Here is a 22910-nt window from a genome sequence, read left to right as displayed (position 1 = left end):
CCTCAATTGTGAGAAATCCATCTCCGATTAACACCGACCGTAGGTCTAGCCTCTGGCGTGACGTCACTTGACCTCGTCCATGGAGACAAGAACTGACAGTAGCGTCGCAGACTCCCCCGAAAGACACCGACAACAAGAATCGCAATGGCTTGCGGCCCAGCTTCTTCCGGTCTCGTCAACCGCAACGGTCCCGGCAGCGCCGCCACTTCCATCGTCGACAGCATCGTCAAGCCCGCCGAGGCCACGGGCGGCAAGACAAAGTGCATCGAGTGCGATGGGTATGAGTGCTGCTGCATCCCCATCCCTTGCACCGTCATGTAAGACGGTAATTCAGGAACAATGCAAGACACGGCGAAGTAAACAGTCTGGAAGGAAGCTAGTGTCGTCGGAGGTGTAGTGAGAGGATTTTACTGCCGTATACAACTTTTGGACAACACGCAGGCATCAGCCAGCCGAGCATGAACTCATGATTTGCTTTTTTGGCCGTTCTATATCATATATCTCGTTAAGTCAACTCGGGATTTTTAACCACTGTCCTCCGATGTCGCCTGATCCTTGTTCTTTTTGTTGAAACTGGGTATCTATGCTTGCAACTCTCACTGGTTCTCTTCCCAACGCCGGAACATCTCTTCTACATCGTCGTCAAGTGGGAAAGGGCACCGAATCATGGCCTCTAGCAGCGTAGTAACGGGCAACTCGTCACCATCTCCCCGCTAGAGAAACAACACGTCCGCATCCGCCCACACCTCCTGCTCTCTCGCCCTGCTGAAGGCCTCCACATCTTTGGCGGTCAGTTCGCCATCAACGGCTGACGTGATGTTTTCTGGTGCCTTGGGCGTCTCGATGCTGCCAAGGCCCTCCAGGACCCGCTTCGCCTTGTCCACCTGGGCTCGGATGGCTGCTGTTTCTGCCCTTGTGCGGTCGAGGTTCGATTGCATCAGAGCGATGGCCGATTCGCGAGCTTGATGAGGTCGGTATTCGTTGAGAAGATGATGGAAGTTAATTAGGAGAATGCGCAGGTCTTGGATTTTGGCAGCGCCCTATTAAGAGTCAGCGTGAAGATACGGGGTTGGGAACGGAAGAGTGCGCTCACGTCGTCCGGCACCGTTGCCATGACGCTGACAAGCTCCAGGAAGTTCAAGAGAAGAGACTTGGCCATCTTCTTGAGCTCGAATGCCCGGTCGATGGGTTTACCGTCCTTTTCGTCCGAGTGCGCCGGCGCCAGTCGTTGGATTTCGCCCTCCTCTAAAGAGGGAAGCTTGTCGTCGAGCTGCGCAGACTGTCAGTCTACCCATGATTTGAGATTACCGCCGTTGTAAGCAACGTACAGTGTAGTTTCCTCCGAGGACTCTCCAAGTGCCTGTTGCTGGTTCGGCTGGCGGTTGAAGGTGCATGAGATCTTCGGGAATATCTGGTAGGCGGACGGTCAGGTCCTTGACTGCGATACCATCTTTGTCGGCCTGGGCTTTGCGAAGCTCTTCGATGCGGGATAGGTTTTCGGGCGTGAACTGCCTCCAAAACGGAGGCGGGTTGGGAAAGGTTGAAGACAGCGCGTTATGCGATGGCTCCTCTGGGTTGTCAGCCATGTTGGCGATTTCGGTGGCAGAAGATAGTTGTGTCGAGTTTCTCAGTAAGGCAAAGTAGCCATCATCCAGCGTGTGTTCGCGTAATTCTGTGGGAGAGAAATTTCGTGTCTTTGCAGAGGTAAAGGTTATGGGGATTGCCGGTGCAATGTTGGACGTAGCAATTCGTACAGGTGCAGACGACCTTGAAGGCCGCCAACTTGACTTCAGCGCGTTCGGTGGTGAGCAACCGTCTACCAATACTGGAAGCCACTCCCGGGGTACCTTGCGGGGGCAGTAATTCCTTCACAGCCCCGCTGTTCCGAATCCGGACTGGCGTCAGTGCCCTACCTCCACTCTCCAGCTGACAGCTGCGCTGGGTCGGTCGCGTCGGTTGCTTGCCGCAATCTTGAGCAAACGAATGACTTCATCCCCTTTGAATTCTTCAACACCGACAAGCCATTGACTGTAACCACGATATCCAAGAGCCTTGGAGACGAAGTCGCATACAAGCTGGTGTCGCGAAGACGCATCAACACCCACCATGGCCGACGTCCGATCACTCCTCCGTCAGCAGCGCGCTGCCAGACGAATCGAGCACCCTCATGCTGCCTACTCGGATGCGGGCAAGCTTCTTTGCACCCTCTGCCACGAGCCAATCAAGACCGAATCACTTTGGGACTGCCATGTCCGCAGTTCGGGACACGCGACAAAACTCAAAGCTGTACAGAAAGCATTCGCCGACACGGACGGTTTGGCAGCCGCAGATAGTGCGCCGTCGAACAAGCGGAAGCATGACTCGGATGAGGATATGGAAGAAGAGGATACGGCAGATTCTGTACGGAAGAAGCGAAGCAAGACCAATATGAGCAGGCCTGCACGATTGTCCCTCGGCGAGTCGGATCGAGACTCCAAGGAACTGACTCTCACACCGCCGCCGCTGAATCGTCGGACGTCGACAACACCTGTTCAAGGCGTCGAGATCCAGATTCCCTCGCGGCCTCATACGCCAGCGTACAAGGACGGGGCATCTTCGAACTCAACACCCTTGGTGCAGCCAGTCGGTCCCTCGCCGCTGATTCCGCAGGAGCCGACGTTGGGAAGCGCGATTGCAGCAGCACCACCTGCACAAGAGAATGGCGCAAGGTCGAAAGCTGGGTCGAATGGAGTTCAGGTGGATGAAGACGAGTGGGCGGCCTTTGAAGCAGATATTGCAGCAGCCACGGCGCCATACTCGGAAGATGCCGTGATTGCTGCCCCGGCCATGACGGCGGAGGAGACCGCGGCGGCGGCGAAGACCGAAGAAGAAGAACAAGAGAAGAGGCGTCTTGCTGCCGAGAAGGACCTCATGGATGAGAAGGAGGAAGCTACAAGGGCTTTAGAGACGGAGTTTGAGGATATGGAGGAGCTCGAAGCCCGAGTTCGAAAGTTGAAGGAGAAACGTGAGGCATTGAGGAGACAGAGCGATGCGGGCGCCGCCGCGCCTGCTGATAAACTCATCAGCAAGGCTGCTGAAGCTACTGGAAAGGAGAACATAGAAGCGGTCCGTGAGGAGGACGAGGATGAGGATGAGGACGAAGATGAAGATGACTTTATGGGCTTCCGCTATCGGTCATGACGGCGCGTCTCGCATGCTGCCGTCCCTCTACTGAAGTATGCATACTGGTCATCAGTGGCAAATAGACGTCTTTGTGGTGTATAACTATTGTAACTTACAACTTTCACTTCGAGTTCATAATACGACGTCCAAAGACGTGCTTCTGTTTTAGCCACCTCCTTTCATAACAGCTTTTCGACGAATGGTTGTCAATTATTGAAATCCTCTCTAACTCTAGTAAACATTACTTTTCATCATGACCCTCCATATTAGGGGAGAGATATGTGCTCCCTCTGAGATAACCGTCCCTATGTCACATATATTCGAGACTCCACTGGAACGAACGTATTATTGTGCCGCGGCCGCCGTTGGCGCGCGAGGTGAATGAACCAAACTTGTCGCGGGCAAGGCACCGCTTTGGTAGACGGTCGCTGTGATAGTATTGTAGACGGTGACAAGAGCCACCGAGACGGAGCAATCTAAATAGGTGGGCAGGGCGCTTTCGATTGTCGTGCCCTTGACTGTGGTCGTTGCCACCGCGGTGGAAGTAATGGCGGTGGGATCGGGTGCAACCGTCGGCTTGACACACTTGGTCCCGTCCCAGTGTTTGCAGTGATGGGCTGAAGTCGGCTTGGATTCGGTGCCGTGGTCGCCGCTGTCTCCGCCGGACGAGTGGGTAGGCTTGCCGTCACCGGAATCAGTACGAGTACCTGTGGCGGATCCGCTATTTGCCTGGGTAGCCTCGCTATCGTCGCTGTGGTGAGGCGACTGAGTCTCGGAGCCGCCCATGGAGGTACTCGTCTTCGTTTCCGAGGACCAGTCACCTCCAGGAGGCTTGGTCAAGGTGGTCACGGAGCCATCGGGACCTTCGGTGATGACCTCGGTGCAAGTAACAGTCACTTGTTCGCCATAAGACTCTGTAGCGCGGACTGTCTCAGTCACGACCACTGGTGCCTGAGTCATCGTAACAGTTGCAGTGATGATCTGCCTAGTCACGGAGACACTCTGATGGACAGTCTCATAAATGGTCTCAGTCTTGGTGGAAACGCTTGGTGTGCCGTCCGGTACAGGCAAACAGGCGCATGTGTTTGAGACGGGAGGCGTACGGCCTTTCAGGCTGTCAGGGCGAGCTTGAGAGAGTGATGTCCAGGAGAGGACGGCCAGAACCTGCCATTTGACATGGAGAACCATTGTGAATTGTGGTAGAGGACAAGTGAGTGATATAGATAGGCGGAGTGATAGTTATTGAAGAGTTGGGGGTGGAAGCTGCTGACTGCTGGATATCTCTTCAAATCCAAGCTTGAGTGATGCGTGATGATCCTACGAATGGAGATTTTGGTAAACAAAAAACACGGCTTTATATAGATTTCCAACCCGACTGATCTTGCAAGTGTAGGGAGTCAAAGAAGGCTTCGCGATGCTGCCTGTGCCATCACTGAAGGAATGCTATTTCCCTGTATTGCGACCTATTGCTCCACGGGGCACAATATACTCCAGAAAGGGCATGGAACACCGGAGACTTCCCACGTTGCGAAGGTCCATAGGGAGTTAGGTTACATTATCTCGCCCAGTCCAAGGCCCTTGATCCGCTTGGATGTTCAGCAACTAAAAAAAAAAAAAAGAAAAAAAGAAAAAAAAAAACAAGAGGGGAACGGAAGGAATAATGGCAGTGGACTGTTGACATTAGTGATTCTAAGGGGGTCTCTGGGTCAATAGTCTGCAGCATCGACCGTTTCTAGGGATCAGGGAGAAAAGAAGAGGAAAAGGAGCAACACAGGGTCTAATATTGAAGCCCGTGTCCAAAGGGAGACACAGCTTCAACTCTCCCACTAGTAAGATGATTCGGCTGACAAGTGAGAGAACTCGACGCAACAAAGCCAGGACTGCATGATGCGATCATCAGCTGCAGTACTACAGAGATGCCATGAGCGGTGTGCATCGCATCTATGAGCCAACAGGATCGGATGCGTGAACCGATCAAGGGTTGGCGGTGCAAGGTCCAGGTTTCGAACAGAATACCGGGAGAAACTCGACGTGGAGCTCGGCGCTGCCCGTCCCGTCCCGCTATGGAGTGCTATCGGCTTTCAGTATCTTCCGTGCCGATGATGCGACCGCCTTCCGAATTTAGAACGTCACTCCATCGTCGCAAACCTGCTGTTTCTGCCAACGGCATCATAACCACAACACGCGCCATCAACCCAGCCATCCTCGGCATCGACTTATTGCACGAAGCCGGTTTGCTGCGCTTCTTCCACTCTTTTGAGATTTCATTTTCAATATTCTACCATCGCATCAGTGCAGGGGTCACATCACCACCGACGACAGGGCATCGCTTGACCAGGGACCGGCCGACGGATCGATCACAATGGGCATTTGTGCGTCATGCCTCGGGCGGGGGAACAAGGACGTCTATGACGAGGTGGGCGGGCTACTCTTCACCTCGCGCACTGGCAGCATAGCATGCGGTGGCTGACGGAAACTAGGACGAAGAATCACGGCTGCTTTACGACGACCCAAACAACGTGCATTATGGAAGCTTTGGGGAGCAAAGTGTAAATGGACAGGAAGACCCGATGGAGGTGCAACGAGAGACGGAGGCTCTGCAGCGCGTTGTTGCAAAGACGTCCGAGTACGTACCCTGACACTTCTGACCCAAAATCCGGGACCTTGGGCTTGCTCTCATGTGAGAACTAGGAATGCTAACATCGGTCTTCCTAGCAACATGGTCGATATTTTCGAGATTGCCCCGCAGGATCACGCACATCGGCCTGCGCCGACAACCTTTGCGTATGCAGGGCAAGAAGCCCGCATCGTGCGGTACCAACACCTTCTGTCGAAGCTGGCGTCGAAGGACGAAGCCCCAGCTGGTGTCCAAGTGGACTGGCTTCCCCAGGAAGACGACACGATCGAAATGCAACGCGGCGTCCCAGTACTCAAGGTCGAGTCGGACAAACCCCTTGTCGGTACATTTGCAGATGCAGCAGCGGCTATGGTATGACACGCCTTGGTCATGAATCATTTGCCCCTTGGTTTTTCTTGGGTGGGTGGGCTTTTTCTCCCCTCCCCCAAGAATACAACAGCAGCGGCTAAGCCGCTCTCCATTCTTTTGCGACGTGCATTCCTACAAAGATTCGTATTGGTCGACACAAGGTCCGGGTCCCGTCGCATACGGCAACATGGGACAAGTTGGCTTAGAGTGACGACACATTTTCCACTTGCCTCGATACCCCCGCCCAAAACTCAGCACGCAGGAGCAGACTTTCAACCCCCTCCTCCCCCCACATACATACAACACATAATAGTACCTGTACGCACCCATATTCACTTGCCTGTCAGTTTCTCCTTTTCCTTTGTCGAACCCCCCTGTTTGTGGTTGTAAACCCTTGTATGGGCCACCTGGGCAACAATGAGGTTTATGAGAAGAAAGGTGGACACGATGGATCCAAAAGACCACGAAGTAATCAATGAAAAATTACATCCATTCCACTTTGAAGTACCCGCCCATACCGGCACCGCAGCGAGCCAATGAAATGCGCCTCAACTATTCTTCAGCGGCATGCCATGGGTTGTCTAGCCCATTGAAAGATGGCCACGTGCACGTCCGGGTGATGTTTACCTTTCCTAGTGTGGACCCTTTGGCAAGGGATGTCGCATCTTGGCATGGTCATAGCCCAGAAGCGACCACTTTTTAGCTTGGATCTCGGCCGACGCTTGGGGCCTGAGGGCAACGTCGACACCTGGAAAGGAGATAAGAAGCATTTGGAGGCTCATGTTGAAGACACCTGATGCCCGCCATTCAGGGTTGTGCGGGAGTCTGTGCGGTTCCCGTGGCTCATTGGCGGAGACAAGACCAGGAAATGGTACCTTGAAAGTGAGGTGGGATGGACGACATGAAGAGGAGGGGTGGTTGCTGCGGCAAAATGGGGCCGCCTCCGAGTCACCATCCCATGAAGCCCGACACAACCCACCAGCTTCTCGCCGGTCCTTTCTCTACCCGGTCTGGGTCTGAGGTCTCCTCTACGCTAGGCCCTAGTCTCTGCTCCTCCCACGCCTTCCTCCACTTTGCCATTGACACGCTTCTCACTCACTGCCTGCCGGAGTTACAAAGCTGAGGACCGAAGTCGGGGGAGCGACACAAGGGAAGGCTTGGAGCTCATCCAATGCTCATGTCACCCACTACACGGTGGTACACGAGGGCTGATGACGTCCCTTTTGTACAAACTTTACAAGCTTGCCATTGCAGCTCGGGAAGATGAATACAACGCGCGGGGCGAGGACCAGACGACGCGCCGAAGGACTGCCCGTAATTTTGACGTACTTTGCCTGTACAATGAACAGATCGGTCCAATGTCCACCTACTGTAATTCGTCTTTAGCAATCGTATTCTGTCCTCATCTGCCAGGGGAGTCCGCTTTCTGCGACCTGGGTACCTGACAGGCACGTCAAAACCTGCTGGAAGGGCAGCTGTGCAGGGGGGGGGGGAGTGGGAGGACATCTTTTCCGGTTGCCTCAGCCCATGCTCCGAGGCAAGACCGCCTCATCATTTGTTTTGTTCTCTTTTGTCCTTAGTAGTCTTTCCGGTTCTCAATGTTTGAACCGTTCGACTTGCAACTCGATATCTTCGGTGTCGTCCCCTGAATTGGCGACAATGTATACATCAGCGCCAATTCAGGGTAGGGGAGCATGGCAAAGGGTCCAAGAATTACATGGGAGGGCATAAGCTATGCGATAATAATGAGGGGCCCGGCTTTCATGTCCCTGTCGTCGTCTAAGTGGCGGACCTGCCTACCGCGGCCAAAACATCTGAGCGGTCTTTGGTACACGCACACACACACACACACACACAATGTCCGCATACGCACGCAAATTAATCGTACAGCAGAAATGCTTCTTCCGTTGAGTCGAGTGTACAGTAGTTGTGTCCCAACATTTTACCTCTGGAAATTTCAAAAGAGCCGTCCCAAGCCTAATCACGAAAGAAGGCCAAAAGAATAGAATGCTAAGGAGCAACGAATGAACGGCCGTTACGTGGCTCAACTTGGGAAAACCCTCGAGTCCCGCCCAAACTGGTCGTCCGCCTGATTTCTTGTCCCTCCCACCACCCCATAAACGCTCCCGCGCTATTGTTCCTCTTCCTATAGTCGTCTCCTGCATTCCAGGATTCGAGGACCACTGATATAACCAAGTTAGTAAAGGTCTTGCGGGCCCCAAACCATTTTACCCCTTGAGCAGTATTGCCGCCACTCCCACCTCGTCTCTCTCTCTCTCTCTCTCTTACGCACACACGCACAAAAGGAAAAAAGAATACAGCAAACGAGGGGAGCTCAAGTACGGGGAAAATATCGGAAGAAATTGGGGAGTTAAGGAAATATGGCCAGAAAAGAGTTTCGACATACCTATTCAGAACCCCCTCATCCTCGCCACCCTCGAAACAACCACGGACAATCGACGATCGTCAGTTTGCCAGCGTAACCCTGTTCCAATGCGATGTGCTCATTTCGTGGATCTGACGCTCGACTTCCCGCGCTTCGACCGTCGTCCGCTCAATGGTCGCCCTGCGGTTCCCCTCGCGACGCCAGCGCTCAATGTCCCTATTCATCTTGTCGAGCCGGCGATGCTTCTTGTCCATATCGTAGCACAGCTTGCACCTGTCCGGTTCCATGATGGTCTCGAACACAAGCTTTAGACCGCACGTCTCGCCCGTCCGGTATTCCTTGTTGCACTGCTGTTTGAACTGGCCCCATCTCCAATATCCGCAGGCCCAGCGTGTTTGATAGAAGTAACACATGATTATCCTCTTGTTTTTCGTCCTTTTTCTTCCGGTTCGTTGGGTTTTTTTTGGTTTTTCGTTCGGTCCCCCCCCCTTTTTCTACCCTCTCTTGTTCTCTCTCTCTCTTTCTCTCTCTTTCCCTCTCTCGGTGTCGCTCTCTTGGTTGTATGGTTTCTTTTTCGCGGCAACTTTCGTTTTCCTCCCCTTTGCGGGCCGGTCCGTCTGGCTTGGCCTGGAAAATAGGCCGCTCACCAATGCGCAGAGACGTGGTGGGGAACAAATAGAGGAGACTAGGAGAAAGAGAGGAGTAGAAAGCAGCGAAGAAGCGAGAGGAGTAGAAGTGGTTCGTTCGAGGGTATCGGGTATGATATGAAGTCACTGATGCTCAAGTACTGAAACCCCAGATCAGAGGTTTGTTAGCCATCTTTTATTTACGTTTTATCTCCTCTGGTTTTCCCTTTCGTTCAGCTTTACCATGTTGCCTCCCCCTCCCTCCTACTGCCCCCCTACAATATGCAACACCCTGCTGTACACAGTGATGTTTCCTGTCACTCTGTCCAATGATGGCCCCTCCTCTTCAAGGGTAGCTTTTCTGGCTTGGAGGGGGTTTGTTGTTGTCATGGGGGTGAAGATGTGTGGGATGAACAATGTGAGAAGGAGGGGCGTGTGAGGAAAGGAGAACGAACAATGGTTGAAACCGGAAAACTGACCAGCGCAAGAAGAGACCTGCCGTACTAATCCAGGAAAAAATGGCCCGCCGAGCAGCAAGTGGCAGTGGTGCAGACTGACAGTCCGCTCCGGTCGACAGAACAAGTGTTGTTCGCAACTGCGATCGAGAAGTCTCTTTGTTCCTTTTTTTTCCCCTTCCTTTTTTTCCCCCTCCACCGGCGCAAAAGCGGTTGGGCAGCAGTGGTGGTCTCTTCTTGCTGGCCCAGATCGGGGGTGTGGATAACGGGGGTGCGCTTTTCGATGTCGATTCACCGGCCCGGCTCTCAAGGTAAGATGGTATGATTGATTTCCTCGTCTGAGCGGTGGATCGTTCATCTGACGATCGTTGTTTGCCGGTCTTGTGTTGATATCACTGATAATTGTTTCCAGCTCGGCCCTGGCTTTGCGTCTTCGTTCCTTTTCGTCTTCATGTAGCCTCTGAACCATTTTTGCACACGTTCTCCCCTAATTCGTGGGAAACCAACGATGACTTATACTTTGCCGAAACATCAGACTCATTGATTCGGACCCGCACGATGTTGTTGTCACGATATCTCTAAACACGTGCAGACAACACTACATCACACTACACTTTCCAATGCACACACACGCATGAATATGCACTTGCATCAAATCGTATGGTGCAAGCTCGTATGGCTGACTTTTTGGGAATCCGAGACATGGCGGCAAACTTAAGTTGACCGCTAACCTCCGCCAAGAAGCCCCCCACCCCCAACATTGAACAACATGATTTGAGTAATTCAGAAATAATGTGGAAGAGATGTACATTGTTTCTAGGAGCTCTGAGTGGGGGCTCTTGTGATAGATATCATGCAGTGCTTCCTCGGATCTCTACCGTATGATCCATCGATACCTCATCGACGAGTTCGTAATCTTCTCGATGCGGGCATGACAATCTCGGGCCGCATATTTGACATGTTTGACGCTATCCTGTAGTTTGAGGCCAAGGCTGCCAGACATCTGAGGATGACTGCTTGCCACGTTCATTCTGACGTAGAAAACTTCCTTCCAGGGAGCCTTGCTGAGCAATATAATTCTCCACTTCCGAGCGTTGTGGCTTGCTTAAAAATAATATAATAGAAATCGTAAGAGTACTAGGGGCAATACGTTAGATGGTAGCTTTTGGTCTATTCTTATTCAGGAAAGGGAAGAACCATGAAAGTGATCAAGGGTGAGGGGTGTGGGTGGACATAATGAGACGTTGGCAAGAGACACATCCTGTGCCTGTCCAGACCCATGTTGATGGGTGACATGCTCTCCTCTATCCTGGTTATGTGATCGGCTGGCTATCCGTTTTGATATTCTAAGACCGTAAATCCCTGGACTTAACAATGTGTTATGCAGCTTTCATCAGGAACCCGTCTTTGTTCTTTGACTCGACCCTGCTTCCCCTTTCCCAGTTCGTAGCACCTCTATACCTCACTACATCTGTTCCGAATACAGTGACACATGAATGCAAGGCGGACGACATATCTCCGCTTTCCATGAAAATCTCATGTGGGCCGTGAGGCGCAAGCTGCAGAAGACTTGCAGATTCCGCCTCGCAGGGACAACCCTGGAGTTGGCCCTGGGTATATGCAAATGGCGACGGGGCAGCATTTTTAGCCTCCCGCTGGGAAGACAAGGCAGCCTCTCCTTGCCCACGTTGCATGCGGCCGTTGTGGAGCTTCGACGGATTTCACCCCCCCCTCTCCCGTCCGGTGTTGTTTGGTCTGTTAATCGGGCACGCTCGGCAATAATTTCATGCTCAACCTGTGAGAGACAACTGTCATCCATGAGGTTGGAATGTCAGCACTATTTGCCTGCTGCCCCTGAACGGAATTGTCTTGGCGAGGATGGAAGCCGGCACGAACCATGGAGTCCAGGCTGTGTTTGTGCGGCGTTGTTAGTGAGGCCCTTGGTTTCCCCACAATGCTGCATACGAAAGGAGAACACGAAAGATTTATGTCCATGAGAGTCAGAATGACAAGCCATCAGAGCTGACCGAGGGTTCCCCCATAAGTTCACCCCCAGGTCACTGTCTGCAGCTCAGAATGGGACGTCATCGAAGTGGCATGGTTGCAAAGTCGGTATACTTGTTTGACACCTTCCCAATCGTCTCTCCCCCATATTCAGTCTACTTGAGCCTAATCTGGCGTGGGGGGCTGGAGATGGCCCTCCACAAGCGTAGGTTAGGCTTATCACAAGTGTCAAGGAAGAATAGCTGTCTCGCAAGCCGAGGTCCCCTGCAGCCCCTTGAGCAGGAAGATATAGAGGTGAGGCAGGCAATGCCTTTACGTTCTAAAGAGCTACGAGAGCCAGAAGCCCGTTTTCCAAATCGATCGACTTCATCGTTGACGAATAAATGGATGTCTCTGGCATCTATGCTATGCATGGGCCGCTTCCATGGAGGGAGGGGTGTTCCTTTTTTTGTCTTTGCCTTACGAGAGAGGTTTCCGTGCATCTTTAATCCATAGGCTGTAGCGAGCTATGTAGCCTAGTGCACCCCAATTCAACCGTTCAGGGACATGCCAGTTTCGTAGGCCTATCCCCTCACATGTATTCCTCCGCTTACCCTAATACGGATAGTCCGCTGGCTTTGTGACCGAGTCGACACGGGCTACAGTAGACAAAGAAGCCAAGAGAGTCGAGAACGATACTAGTGAAGGCTTTGGGCGTTGGTTCGAGCCCTGGGCATCAAGACGTGGCGACCAGCCGCTGGCCATGGCCAACATCCCGCCTTGCATTGCGTATGGATTACTTTAGAACCCTGAAGGAGGCGCATGTAGCCAAGGCGTAGGCCTGTTCCGATCATTTTCTCAGGAAGGAAGATGGAGGCCCTTTTACATCCACTCCCTGCAGTCCTGAGCTGACTGGCAACGCTTCCGGTTTGTTGTTCAAGGATGTAAGAGTGCAATTAACCTCCGCGTTTTACCCTAAACCTCTTAGTGAACTAAATGTGACTTGTCAAAAGCACCGGGAAATACTCCGTACTGCCTAGCGATAAGCGATTGACCAGATTGTGTTCTCGTCACTTCATTGATTGATAAAGCAAGCTCCCACTGAGATGTCCCGCCGTAACTTCTTCTGGGTGGTACAATGGGTGAAGTCACCAAATGATAGAGCTGGAATCGCTGATCGCGATTGAGCTGGGAACTCAATGATCTGGCATGGCAATTCCAGTCTGACCATGTGGCTTTATCCAGCAGAAACCATATCCTCTCACCGAGATTTCTTGGATAGCTGCTCGGCATCTAAAAGGACACGAACCGTATGTGGGTCAAATAGACTCGCGAACACCTCCCTCGCTGTCCACAGTGCCTATCTAAGGTTGCTCAGGGGTCGTGAGTAGGGAATCCCTTGTTTGGACCGTCGATGCGCTGTCAACTTGGGGGACCGTTTCCGGATAGGCTTGCAGCTGTAGACATCAATGGGCCCAGATTTACCACCCTGCAGGTACTTTGAACGGAAAGTAGCAATTGGAACTGACTGGAAGCGCCACCTTGGTGACTTGGACAACACATTTCCCGGCGGGGTACCTGGACACTTTCCTCGAGAACCATGGCAGGGTGTGAATCAGACCATTGTCGCGGCCCAGCATCATCGTTAGGCAGAGTGATCCGCCGTCGGCTCCAAGGCGGCCGCTGATGAGGTCGCTTCTCAGTCGGCCATGTTCTTCCTCGCGACCTTGAATTGGAGCCGATGAGCAAAGGGGAAGGCACTTTGGTCGTTAGCAATTTGTTAAGCAAGGCTTCATCTAGGAAATGGCAATGACGGAAAACACCAATAGGCCTGAGATGAGGTAGCTCCAGAATCACAATGGCACCACTCGAAAGAATACATGATGCTCTTTAGCAGGCTGGATCGAAGAAGCCTGTAGAATCAAGACCAATGAGCACCCCTGGCTTCCAGAAGGCGTTCGAAAGCCACCCAAATCCTCGGAAACTTTGCAAATCATGGGTTGAAGAAATGATGCGCCTTTCTCTGGAACATGATTGGACCCATTCGGCGAAAATGGCGGAATAAAGACCAATGACGGACAGCAAGACGCACGTCAGCACGCCGTTTTGAGAAGCACAAGATGCTAGGGCCTGAAGATACATACATGCAAGTAGGATGTGTATTTCAGGTGGTGCCGCCAGACTAAGAGGTGCCAGGTACCTTGTCTGACAAAACCATATCGGTGAAGAAACCCGCAGATGGTTTACGGCTTTAGCCACGCTGCCGGCCTTAGTAAAGGTGACCAGGCCTAACGAGATTGGTGCAAGATCGGCTGTCTAGAACGAAAGCGAGGACAGAATAGGCGATTCAGTTACAGAGCGGATTCGATATTGTGAAGGAGTAAAGGTTGGACGTTGGCCAACAAAAGCGGACGTGTTTTGGTTGCAGCCGCAAAGAGGACCAGGAGAGGATTTGATTGGCCAGGCCAGCTTTCGAGGTGTTGGGCGGGAGGAAGGGCCGCATCCACAGCAGAAGTCAAGGCAGATTTGACAACACGCGGTATGCCCTCACCGGGAAGGTGGATGGCCGAGTGCAAAGATGATGACAAGGGCGACAGGGTCAGACGGCTGGTGACAGGATCTGATATCTGTAGCACGTGATAGTTTTCAGGCATGTGTTCTCTACCCGATACCAATGTTGAAATGGCTCGTCATGCCGTGTAACAATGTAGCTGATGTTTTCCCGTGCACTCAAAGCCCCGATTAAGGTAGCGGAAGTTGAACGGGGTGCCGGTCAAGGTGTAGCCTTGACTCTGCAGGGAGCTGCATCGTTTGTGTTGTTTGCTTCACCCATTATTGCGTTCGCATGCCAAGTAGCCTCTCGTAATCGTTGACGATGTGTTACTGTACCCGGCGGATTACACCAATGCTTAGAGTATGTGTAGGGGCGAGGTAATTGGGCAAAAGAGAGGAGTGAATCCATTCCCAGGATGAATCACGGTTCAAGCAGGTGTCAAGCCGGCCAAGCGGTTGACGGCCCATTGGGAGGCCATGCCCACGTCACGGGCGAGGGGTGGAAACTAGGGGTGGTGGAGGCCTACAGTTACTTCGTCGACAGGTGAGATGTCTTGGGAACACTGTATCTTGAGCCGAGTATGAAAGCAGAGTTCTGCTGTTCTTTCTTTCTTTTCTCACTTCTTTTTTTCCCCGTCCATCTCAAATCATGTCGCGTCTGGCATTTCTGACTTGAACGTGGAGACATCGGGACGTTGGAAGGTGCAGAACCACCTGAAAAGCGGGTCGGTCCCCTTTGGGTTCACGTCCATACCACTTCGGGCCCGACCCACTAGGGGCACCCCCATCGAGATCAGGCGTGGAAAGAGGTTGCCAAAAAGGTATAGGTAAGCGCCTCCCTCTGGGAGGAAATGGCACGGCCGAGCGAAGAGCGAAGGCTGATCAGGTTCATCCTGTCATGTAATCGTGGCACCGGCTGGGAGAAGCAAAGCAAGAAGGCGCAGACGAGGCGAACACCTGCCCAACTCCCGTGTGTCCCGTTGTGTGGCAGATATCATATGCCTCAGGCTGCATGCGTTTCGTTTCGTTCCGTTCTGCGGCGATATCGTTTGAACGATGCAGGCCAGCGAGCAAGACTGACGTCCAGTACCCAGACAGACAGACTATCGATTGACAAACACGGGGTGTTAGTGGTAACCCCGGCCTAATGCGCCATTTTCTGGTCTCGATGCCATGTACAAAGTACAACCAGCCAGGCCTCTATTTCCGTGTCGATGAGCTTACGGCCTTATATCGGATGTTGTCGTCTCGTCTCGGGCAAACGGCTCGACGGGCGAGATGGTAATCGCTGTGCAGGGAAACTCTCCCCCCTCCTCCCCTCCTCTCCCCCACTTGACAACCTGGCTTGGGGAAAGGATACGTACCCCTGCCGCTTCTCTTCACAGTGTCGCCCGTGACCGTTGAACTAACTACCTTGGCCAAAACAGCACGACATTCTACCTGATGCTGATTGGTGCGCACTGTGATTCGCCTTCTTCTTTCTCCCCTTGTTCCTGGTCCTTCATGGGCTGTGTGACGCAGCCTGGAACGATGGAGGCGCAAGCTGCTCCTCAGTCCTTACCTCACATCGTCACACCTCTCAGCTCGGATGTCCGGAGCCTGCGATCTTGATCTTGGGAAACAACATCCATCCTCTCAGCCTTTGTTCGACTTGACTCCATCAGACGGCGTTGACAACGTTAACACCACGATACCGAGGCCTTTCCACCTCGAGGTCACCTTATTCCCTCAGTGCTCGGCATCCCTGTCGCCGTCAGTCTCCCTTACGCCCCGCCTAGACTCCAACCTCAACTTAGGCTTCTCGCCGGACTAGCATAAGACGCCTCTTTGTAGCCCCCCTCGTCGTTGTTCAACCACAAGCGCCCTCACATTCTCTGCCGCCCTTCTACAATCGCGATTGGTGTCCGCCATAACCGAACCCACTTCCCCGCCCGTCCCGCCTATACAAAGCGTCTCTCCTGCCGGTCGCCGGTCGGGCCTCAAACGACCTGTCACCACCACCACCTTTACGGCACGCGCCCGCGGACACGTTTACACCTGCAGCACTCTGACCGACTGCTCTATCGTCTTCAGCGCATCTCATCCCCTCTACGCGACGTCTGTTGTCGCCTGGCCTTTGCCGCTTCTCGCGCCTTGTCCTCCCCCCTCCCCCCTCTCTCGCCCGCGTCTCTCATTCTCTCACGCAACCTTGTATTTGGCACCAGGCGGGCAACGGATTAGATCTCGAAGCAACCACCAAAGTTGCGAATAGCGGCTGTGACCCGCTGGGACGACTCCGTGGCCCACGTTCAACCATTCCGGAGGACACTGTCGTGTCGTCGCTGTAGCTGAGCTCCTCGGAGCGGTAGCTCGCTCGCTCGAATTTACACCGTTTTGTCGCTTGTAGGCTACCAAGTCGGCCATAGACGCAACGCGCGACGAGATGGGTCCAGGCAACCGCCTCCCCCCTACCCGCCAACTTACCACAGCCCGCTCGTCATCTCCCGTACCCGCCGGCGATCACAGCCCTGGCCATGCCAATTGCGCGCAGCTCGACTTCACGTACGCCGCGGCCGCTGATGCCCGACCACGTATCCAAGCAGACATAGGAGCCCATGCCGAGCAGCAATTGGGAGGTTCCGAGGTAGCCTCTCCATCCTCGTGCCTGACGCTGGTTCGACCCCAGTATCACACCACGGGAGCCATCTCTGAACTTCCCAACGAGATCATGCTGCACATCCTCGGCTATCTGGATGTCAATGACCTCTTGTCCGCTTCGAGGGTAGGCAATCCAACATCCCAGTGACTTGACAATTCGTCTTTTTCCTGCCTTGGCGCTCCTTTTCAACTTCTCGTGTACCCGATCCCGCCCATGTTTGCTGTCCCATTGAAACCCATTGACCCACCCCGTCGTTCTCGAACTCTGCTGATGGCACAGACCAACCATCGCCTGCGTCACCTGTCTCTCTCACCGATTCTCCATCACTACCGCCTCCGTCACACACGCGCCATCTTGCCGCCATTGCTATCCTCCCCTTCGCGTCCTTCTCTGGCGGAACTCATCGCCCGCTCCATCTTTCTGACCCACACCTCGGTTGTCTCCCGCCGGCTGGCGCGCTCGCTGGTCTCCATCCGACTCTCCCGCCGCCTTGCCACACGGCCATCGGCCGAAGCCCTCGTTGAGCGGGCTGTTCTCCCACCCGAGTGCGTCCCCGGCATGAGCATGGTGCAAGTCGCACCTGCCCTTGTCGCCAAGCGACGGGCCATAGAGAAGGAGAAGGTCAAGGACGGGCTAAGGAAGTGGGTGGAGGGCGTATGGAAGGGTGAGGTGCGTCAGCGAGAGGAGGGCATCAAGAAGTGGGAGGAGACCAAAGGTGTTGGAAGGGTGTGGCGGCTTCGGCGTTTCTGGGAACGAGTCTCGAGGGGAGATGGCATTGGCCTTCGGTAGACTGGGATGCATGTTGAAGTAAAGATACATGTGTGACTATTCTGTGATTTTCGGGGGGCGTTGGGTTAGGACACTGCTACGGGAGCGGCAGTGCCGCAGCGACGTCTTGGGTCAACTGTACATGAAATGTGTAAACGATGACGTGTACCACGATGACAATGATGGCTCGATGATTGGAAGAAAGTTATATCAAGCAGTTAACATCGTATCAATCACGTTTCCCTGTCACTATGTACCTTTGGGTGTCATTCTGGGCCCTTCCATGGTTGACAGGGTAAAGGCAGCACAATCAATTACATGGAATATACCTAATTAAGGAATGAAAGACATATTTATTAATCTTAGGGTATTCTGAAGCTGCTGCGATAACAACCACCGTCCAAGTCTCAGTCTGCGCAATCCTCACGTCGTTGACTGCAAAGCCCTTCGGACTACGCCTTTTCTGCTAGTCTACGGGAGTTTGGCGGAAGATAGGCGACCGGCTGCGCAGGCAAGTTCGATACTCGCAAAGATCATGATAATCCCAAGAACCATGATCATGAGGAGCATAACTAACGAAACCCAGGATATTCGACGGGTTCTCTTGAGATATAACTCTCCAGACTCGTGGTTGGGCTCGTGCTCGAACTTTGGCTCCTAGAGAGAAGAGAGAGAGGGGTTAGCCATTGTCATACGAGTGATGTTCACGAAAGGGCGGCAGGATCAGTCGCTTACAGGAGTCAAGGGCTTTGGAGGCGTCACTTTTCTGCGATCGCACTCAGGGCAGCCCGTACTGCCAGGCGCGAGGCTGTGTGGAGAACCGAGGCACTAGGCGGGGTCAATTCATGGCACATGTCTCGCAAATACCTGCTTGGGGTAAGGGGGGGCTTTAGTTTAAGACATACCTCATTGCAGTACACATGGCCACAGCCGAGAGGTTGGCAGAACGATGCTCGGCAGTTTCTGCATTGGTGGGCAGGTGTCGGTGTGCCGGGGGACTGCGGAGTCGACGTCGGCGTCCTTGGCCCAGCGGCAGCGGGGGTGTCGCTGGCTTCGTCTGGGGCAGTCATTTTCTGGACGAATAGTGGCCGGTTCGGTGTTAAAACCCAAGAGGCGAGGCTTTCTCGTGTCTTTGAAAGACGTCGAATCCGGTTCGTCCAAGAAGAGTCCGGGTTATGCAAGGAAGGAGAGGTGATGCAGTATATTTGCGGAGACGATGCCGACGGGAAGATACCGTTCAGTGACAGTTGCCAATGGCTGTTTGGGGAACGAGGAAGATGAAGATGATGTGTCGTTGAGGTTTGGGCTGACGACGGGGGGGGGAGCTGTGTTGACTGTTGGCGTGCCAAAGCTAGAAGCGGGAAAGCAGGACGCCATGATGTATCGTGACTTCCGTATCTGTGTAGCGTGATAATGATCGGACCAAATGGCAAGTACAAACGTCTGTCCTGAAATGGTTGTGACGGGCAGAAGTTGGAAAGAGCTGTCTCCAGAAGGGAGCCACTAAGCAACTGCCGGGAGGATACTTCTGAAATCCTAAGCGGGCCACTACCTACAAAACAAGAGTTTACTCATTCTAAAAAGACGAGAAGGACTTTGGAGGCAGTGATTGGCGCGTAAAAAAATCATCATGGTGAAGTATACTGACGGTGTGTATCGAGGCGACCGTTTTGAAGTCGTACTACCGACACTCGACGGCCACATTTGCATTGCCCCCCTCAGAACTCTTTGGAGTGGCTTCGCATACCATTTTCAATTGTATGAGTGCTCTGAAACGAGCGAGTACTGGCGGGTCATTTGGGTATGTTGCGAAATGACTTGATGTGCAAAAGGTGTCGCTCTCACCGTGTTGTCACGGCATCAGATATTCTTTTAGGTGAGCAGAGAAACTGCATGTGATTAGGATTGAAGTCTGTTCGAATGGTAAGAGGCCTCCTTGATTGAGATGCAAAACTCAGCATCGTATGCCTGTAGGGGGCAAGGTGGGCGCAATTTGTCGGGAGAACAGGCAATAGATGAAGATGAATGGCCCTCCGAAAGGCTAGCTAGTGAACTTATGCCTCCATTGAAACTGACTGTAGTGAAGTTGAGGAGCCGGGTATGGAAGTTATGGTTGTAGATGCCAGCCGTATCGACGAGTAAGCAGATGAGGTCTTGACCGAAAGAGTTAGGTATTTAACGACGACAGTACACTGGATGCAGTCCTTGTTATATTGGCAGATAAGGAGGTATTCCCAGTAGACTGATAGCAGGGAAACGCTAGATTGGTTCTAATTTCGCCGTTACTAATGGAATGGGAGATAAAGACGACGTGGATAATGAGGACTACGAAGTCGATAAACGCAACGGCGACAGTGAAGATCAAGTGCCGACGATGAGGATGAGGGAGAGGATCAAGGTACGGCTGTAGCTGTAGTCAGGGGATAAGGCAATCGGTGTATGCCGCCCCACGAGAGGTGGTCTGTATTAACAGTACACTACACGTAGCGAGAGCTTTCGGCATCAGGGGCTACGTAGGTGGGGTCTATCAAGAGAGTTGGGCAGAGGCGCCCGTCCTTCATTATATGCTATTACAGAAACCCTAACAAGCTGCCAAGCCTATGTTGCCTGAATGATATCCCATGGATATCGCTTTGCTCTCAAAGGCCAGACACTAAACGTGCAGCAGCCAAGATCTAGGTAGAACGATTGGGGAGCCGTATTGACGGTCATCACCTACGAGAATAAGACTTTGGGTCGTAAGAGAGGCAGTCATCAAGTAACGAAGGACTCCAGAGGGGAGGGGCTTAGGGAGGCGTAGCTGATACCCTGCACGGATTCAAGTCAACGGCCGAGGGAACAGGCTCCAAACTCTTCGATAGCATGGTTCGATCACACATATCAAAAACCGTCCAAGCTAGACCTTCTGAGTACAAAGCAGGATCACATCCCCTCAGAGTCCCTATGAACTTCGGCTCATTCTTGGAGTGAAATTTCGGAACCAATTTTAGGGTTTCCTGGAAGAATCTAGTCCACAAGCCAGCTCGCCACAAGCCAAACCCACTTGGCTCGTGATCATTTTCTGGTGGAGGCTCACACGTGCTCAGAAGCTACCTAGTATGCATATAGTCAGACCATTTGAAGAAGAAGAAGGAGTAGAAGAAGAAAAATGACGCTGGGAGTTGTTGTCAGGTGTTGAAGGTCATGAACTGATGGCTTTCGGTTTGGAAACGGGGGGGGGTTGCACCACGTAGACTGGACCTCCGGACAACTTGAACAGGCGGGCCAATTTCAAGGGGAGCCACCCTCCCCTGCTTCCATTGTATCGTTAATTACAGATCTTGAAGCCAAGTGCCGAGGGATCCAGGGCCGGACCGCTTGGCCCAGGACCAGTGTACGGATATAGGTACGGATATGTTGCGGTCGGACGCGCATAAAGCTTCCACTGCTCACTTAACTAGGGCATGGCGGAGAATAATCTCCGTCATAGGACTATAATATTATGAAGTCTAAACCCCAAATACGTTGAAACCAATATTCACACAGTCTATAGAGCATTCGAGAAGCCTAGCAGGTCCGATGTCGCGCGGTCAACGCAAATACCAAGGTACACTATATTAACCATGTACATCCATAGATACACAATAATAGTACCATGCTCTACTCAACACAATATAGAGTTTCTTAAAGAATAAAAGGCCAGAAACATGGACTCTCGTGACTAAAACCCTCTATTTAAGGCAGCGATTTCTTAGATGACTCTTCTAGTTGCTATATCTCGTGCTGGTGTGACTGTTGTGCCATCTGTTCTACACCTCAACACATCACAAACACTAAGGTATACTATAAGCCAGCCCCTCTCGAGGTCGCACAGGTCGAGAAGGACAACGCAGACATAGCCTTCCCAGACATAACAACTGTCGACCTGTATTCACCTCTGCTTGAATTTACGCCAGGTTACCAAATGCCTCTTCGCAGGCTACGTAAAGAGAGTTCTCTTACCCCTTACCATTTCGACGCTATCCATAAGGTTCTCACCTTCGCAGGATCTCGCTATGAAGTAGGCGGGGGGTGGTGATATACGACTGGGATATAACCCGGCTGGTAGCCCGCTAGTTGAAGCTGAGTCTCTGTTGAGGACGAGGTCATACCTATGGTAGGCATTGACCGCGCAGCATTCTGTACCCAGCCGTACGGTATCGGTGGTATCTCGAGATCACGTACGAGAATCCCATTGCCGTAGGCGACTGTGTTGGCACCTGTCGTTGAGGTGCGCATCTCGTCTTCTCGGGTCATGGCCTCGGCGAGTCGACCCCGCGAAGAAGCCGTGGAGGGAAGGGACACATCCTGAGCTAACAGCTTCTCATCCTGGGCCCTCCGCTGTGACCACTTGCGAAGACGCACCAATTGATTTTCTGCCTGGTACACACATAGTGTCAGCTCGACCCACACACCTGGCAGATCCCATATTGTCTGTTCATCAAGCACGTACTGCAATAGCAACAGGAACAATGAGAAGGCCGTTTCTGCTCACGTCAAGGCTAATCTCGACCCGACAAGTCGGGCATTGAGCGTAGATCTTGCCGCACATGGCGTTCAGCACTCCCATCTCTCTAAACTGCGTGCGGATGCACTGCACACTCATCAGTCAACCGTGCGCTCTCCATCTTCCTCCTGAGAACGCTTACCTGTGTACAATGACTGTGCCCGCAGTGCGTAACGTGCATGCTACACAACGGTTCGTAGCAGATATTACATGTGCTCTCCTGCACCATGTCGTCCAATATCTTCCGGGCGTGGTAGAGTTCCTGGGCCTGGGCCTGGGCCCTGCTCTCATCGTCGGTAAGAGCCTTTGATCTACCACTGGCCCTGTTGAGCAGTTCATAATCTGCCACTGGCGACATAGTCTTGGATTTGACACGTTGTCGCGGTTGGTTTAGGGGATAGAGGGTTGGTTGGTCTGGTTAAGGGGCGCACGGAAGTGCAGATATCTCAGTGGGTGTTGAAAGCGGCGGATGTTAAGAAAGACTTGTGAAAGGAAAACGTGGATGATTTTTGTTTGCGTTATCATGGAAGAAAGCAGGCCTTGGCAAGTTGATGGAAGAAATATATAAGAATCGTTCAACTGTCGGAGATTGGTTGACGGTGATGCGCGAATTGTATGAACAATGACCATGGCGGTAGTTAGAGTTCGTGACTCTCAAGGTCAGGACACAAATGGTGTTAGACAAAAAAAGGGCAGCTGGTGGACACATAAAGTTGCATGTCTGTAATTGTCAATGGAAGAAGAAAAACAAAAAACAAGAAAGCCAAGGCTACCCGAGAGGCCTTGCGATGCCATGCTATGCGACTAATGCTGAACCCCGGAACGCCA

The 22910-nt window shown here is 52.7% G+C and overlaps 9 protein-coding genes across 9 annotated transcripts; 4 read left to right on the top strand and 5 right to left on the bottom strand.

Moving 5' to 3' along the window:
* Positions 1 to 144: 144 nt before the first annotated feature.
* Positions 145 to 321, top strand: GLRG_06530 (uncharacterized protein; the record flags this gene model as incomplete). Its single annotated transcript, XM_008097215.1, has 1 exon — positions 145 to 321. One exon carries the CDS (start codon positions 145 to 147, stop codon positions 319 to 321), a length of 177 nt encoding a protein of 58 aa, XP_008095406.1.
* A 392-nt stretch (positions 322 to 713) lies between these two features.
* GLRG_06529 (uncharacterized protein) lies at positions 714 to 1586 on the bottom strand (the record flags this gene model as incomplete). The annotated part of the gene is made up of 3 exons (XM_008097214.1): positions 714 to 1040; positions 1094 to 1270; positions 1329 to 1586. The coding sequence occupies 3 exons, from the start codon at positions 1584 to 1586 to the stop codon at positions 714 to 716; spliced, it is 762 nt and encodes a 253-aa protein (XP_008095405.1).
* Positions 1587 to 2106: 520 nt separating this feature from the next.
* GLRG_06528 (uncharacterized protein) lies at positions 2107 to 3180 on the top strand (the record flags this gene model as incomplete). Its single annotated transcript, XM_008097213.1, has 1 exon — positions 2107 to 3180. The coding sequence occupies one exon, from the start codon at positions 2107 to 2109 to the stop codon at positions 3178 to 3180; it is 1074 nt and encodes a 357-aa protein (XP_008095404.1).
* A 327-nt stretch (positions 3181 to 3507) lies between these two features.
* On the bottom strand, positions 3508 to 4350 carry GLRG_06527 (uncharacterized protein; the record flags this gene model as incomplete). Its single annotated transcript, XM_008097212.1, has 1 exon — positions 3508 to 4350. The coding sequence occupies one exon, from the start codon at positions 4348 to 4350 to the stop codon at positions 3508 to 3510; it is 843 nt and encodes a 280-aa protein (XP_008095403.1).
* A 1174-nt stretch (positions 4351 to 5524) lies between these two features.
* On the top strand, positions 5525 to 6157 carry GLRG_06526 (uncharacterized protein; the record flags this gene model as incomplete). The annotated part of the gene is made up of 3 exons (XM_008097211.1): positions 5525 to 5578; positions 5643 to 5788; positions 5878 to 6157. 3 exons carry the CDS (start codon positions 5525 to 5527, stop codon positions 6155 to 6157), a joined length of 480 nt encoding a protein of 159 aa, XP_008095402.1.
* A 2457-nt stretch (positions 6158 to 8614) lies between these two features.
* On the bottom strand, positions 8615 to 8947 carry GLRG_06525 (uncharacterized protein; the record flags this gene model as incomplete). The annotated part of the gene is made up of 1 exon (XM_008097210.1): positions 8615 to 8947. The coding sequence occupies one exon, from the start codon at positions 8945 to 8947 to the stop codon at positions 8615 to 8617; it is 333 nt and encodes a 110-aa protein (XP_008095401.1).
* Positions 8948 to 16573: 7626 nt separating this feature from the next.
* Positions 16574 to 17578, top strand: GLRG_06524 (F-box domain-containing protein; the record flags this gene model as incomplete). Its single annotated transcript, XM_008097209.1, has 2 exons — positions 16574 to 16912; positions 17069 to 17578. 2 exons carry the CDS (start codon positions 16574 to 16576, stop codon positions 17576 to 17578), a joined length of 849 nt encoding a protein of 282 aa, XP_008095400.1.
* A 450-nt stretch (positions 17579 to 18028) lies between these two features.
* On the bottom strand, positions 18029 to 18627 carry GLRG_06523 (uncharacterized protein; the record flags this gene model as incomplete). The annotated part of the gene is made up of 3 exons (XM_008097208.1): positions 18029 to 18214; positions 18293 to 18385; positions 18463 to 18627. The coding sequence occupies 3 exons, from the start codon at positions 18625 to 18627 to the stop codon at positions 18029 to 18031; spliced, it is 444 nt and encodes a 147-aa protein (XP_008095399.1).
* Positions 18628 to 21589: 2962 nt separating this feature from the next.
* On the bottom strand, positions 21590 to 22440 carry GLRG_06522 (uncharacterized protein; the record flags this gene model as incomplete). Its single annotated transcript, XM_008097207.1, has 3 exons — positions 21590 to 21955; positions 22029 to 22169; positions 22225 to 22440. The coding sequence occupies 3 exons, from the start codon at positions 22438 to 22440 to the stop codon at positions 21590 to 21592; spliced, it is 723 nt and encodes a 240-aa protein (XP_008095398.1).
* Positions 22441 to 22910: the final 470 nt, after the last annotated feature.

This window comes from Colletotrichum graminicola, assembly GCF_000149035.1.
Source record: "Colletotrichum graminicola M1.001 genomic scaffold supercont1.25, whole genome shotgun sequence".
Classification (NCBI taxonomy): Eukaryota; Fungi; Ascomycota; class Sordariomycetes; order Glomerellales; family Glomerellaceae; genus Colletotrichum; species Colletotrichum graminicola.
The sequence above is the reverse complement of the archived record's forward strand: the minus strand, read 5'-3'. Positions and strand labels throughout refer to the sequence as shown.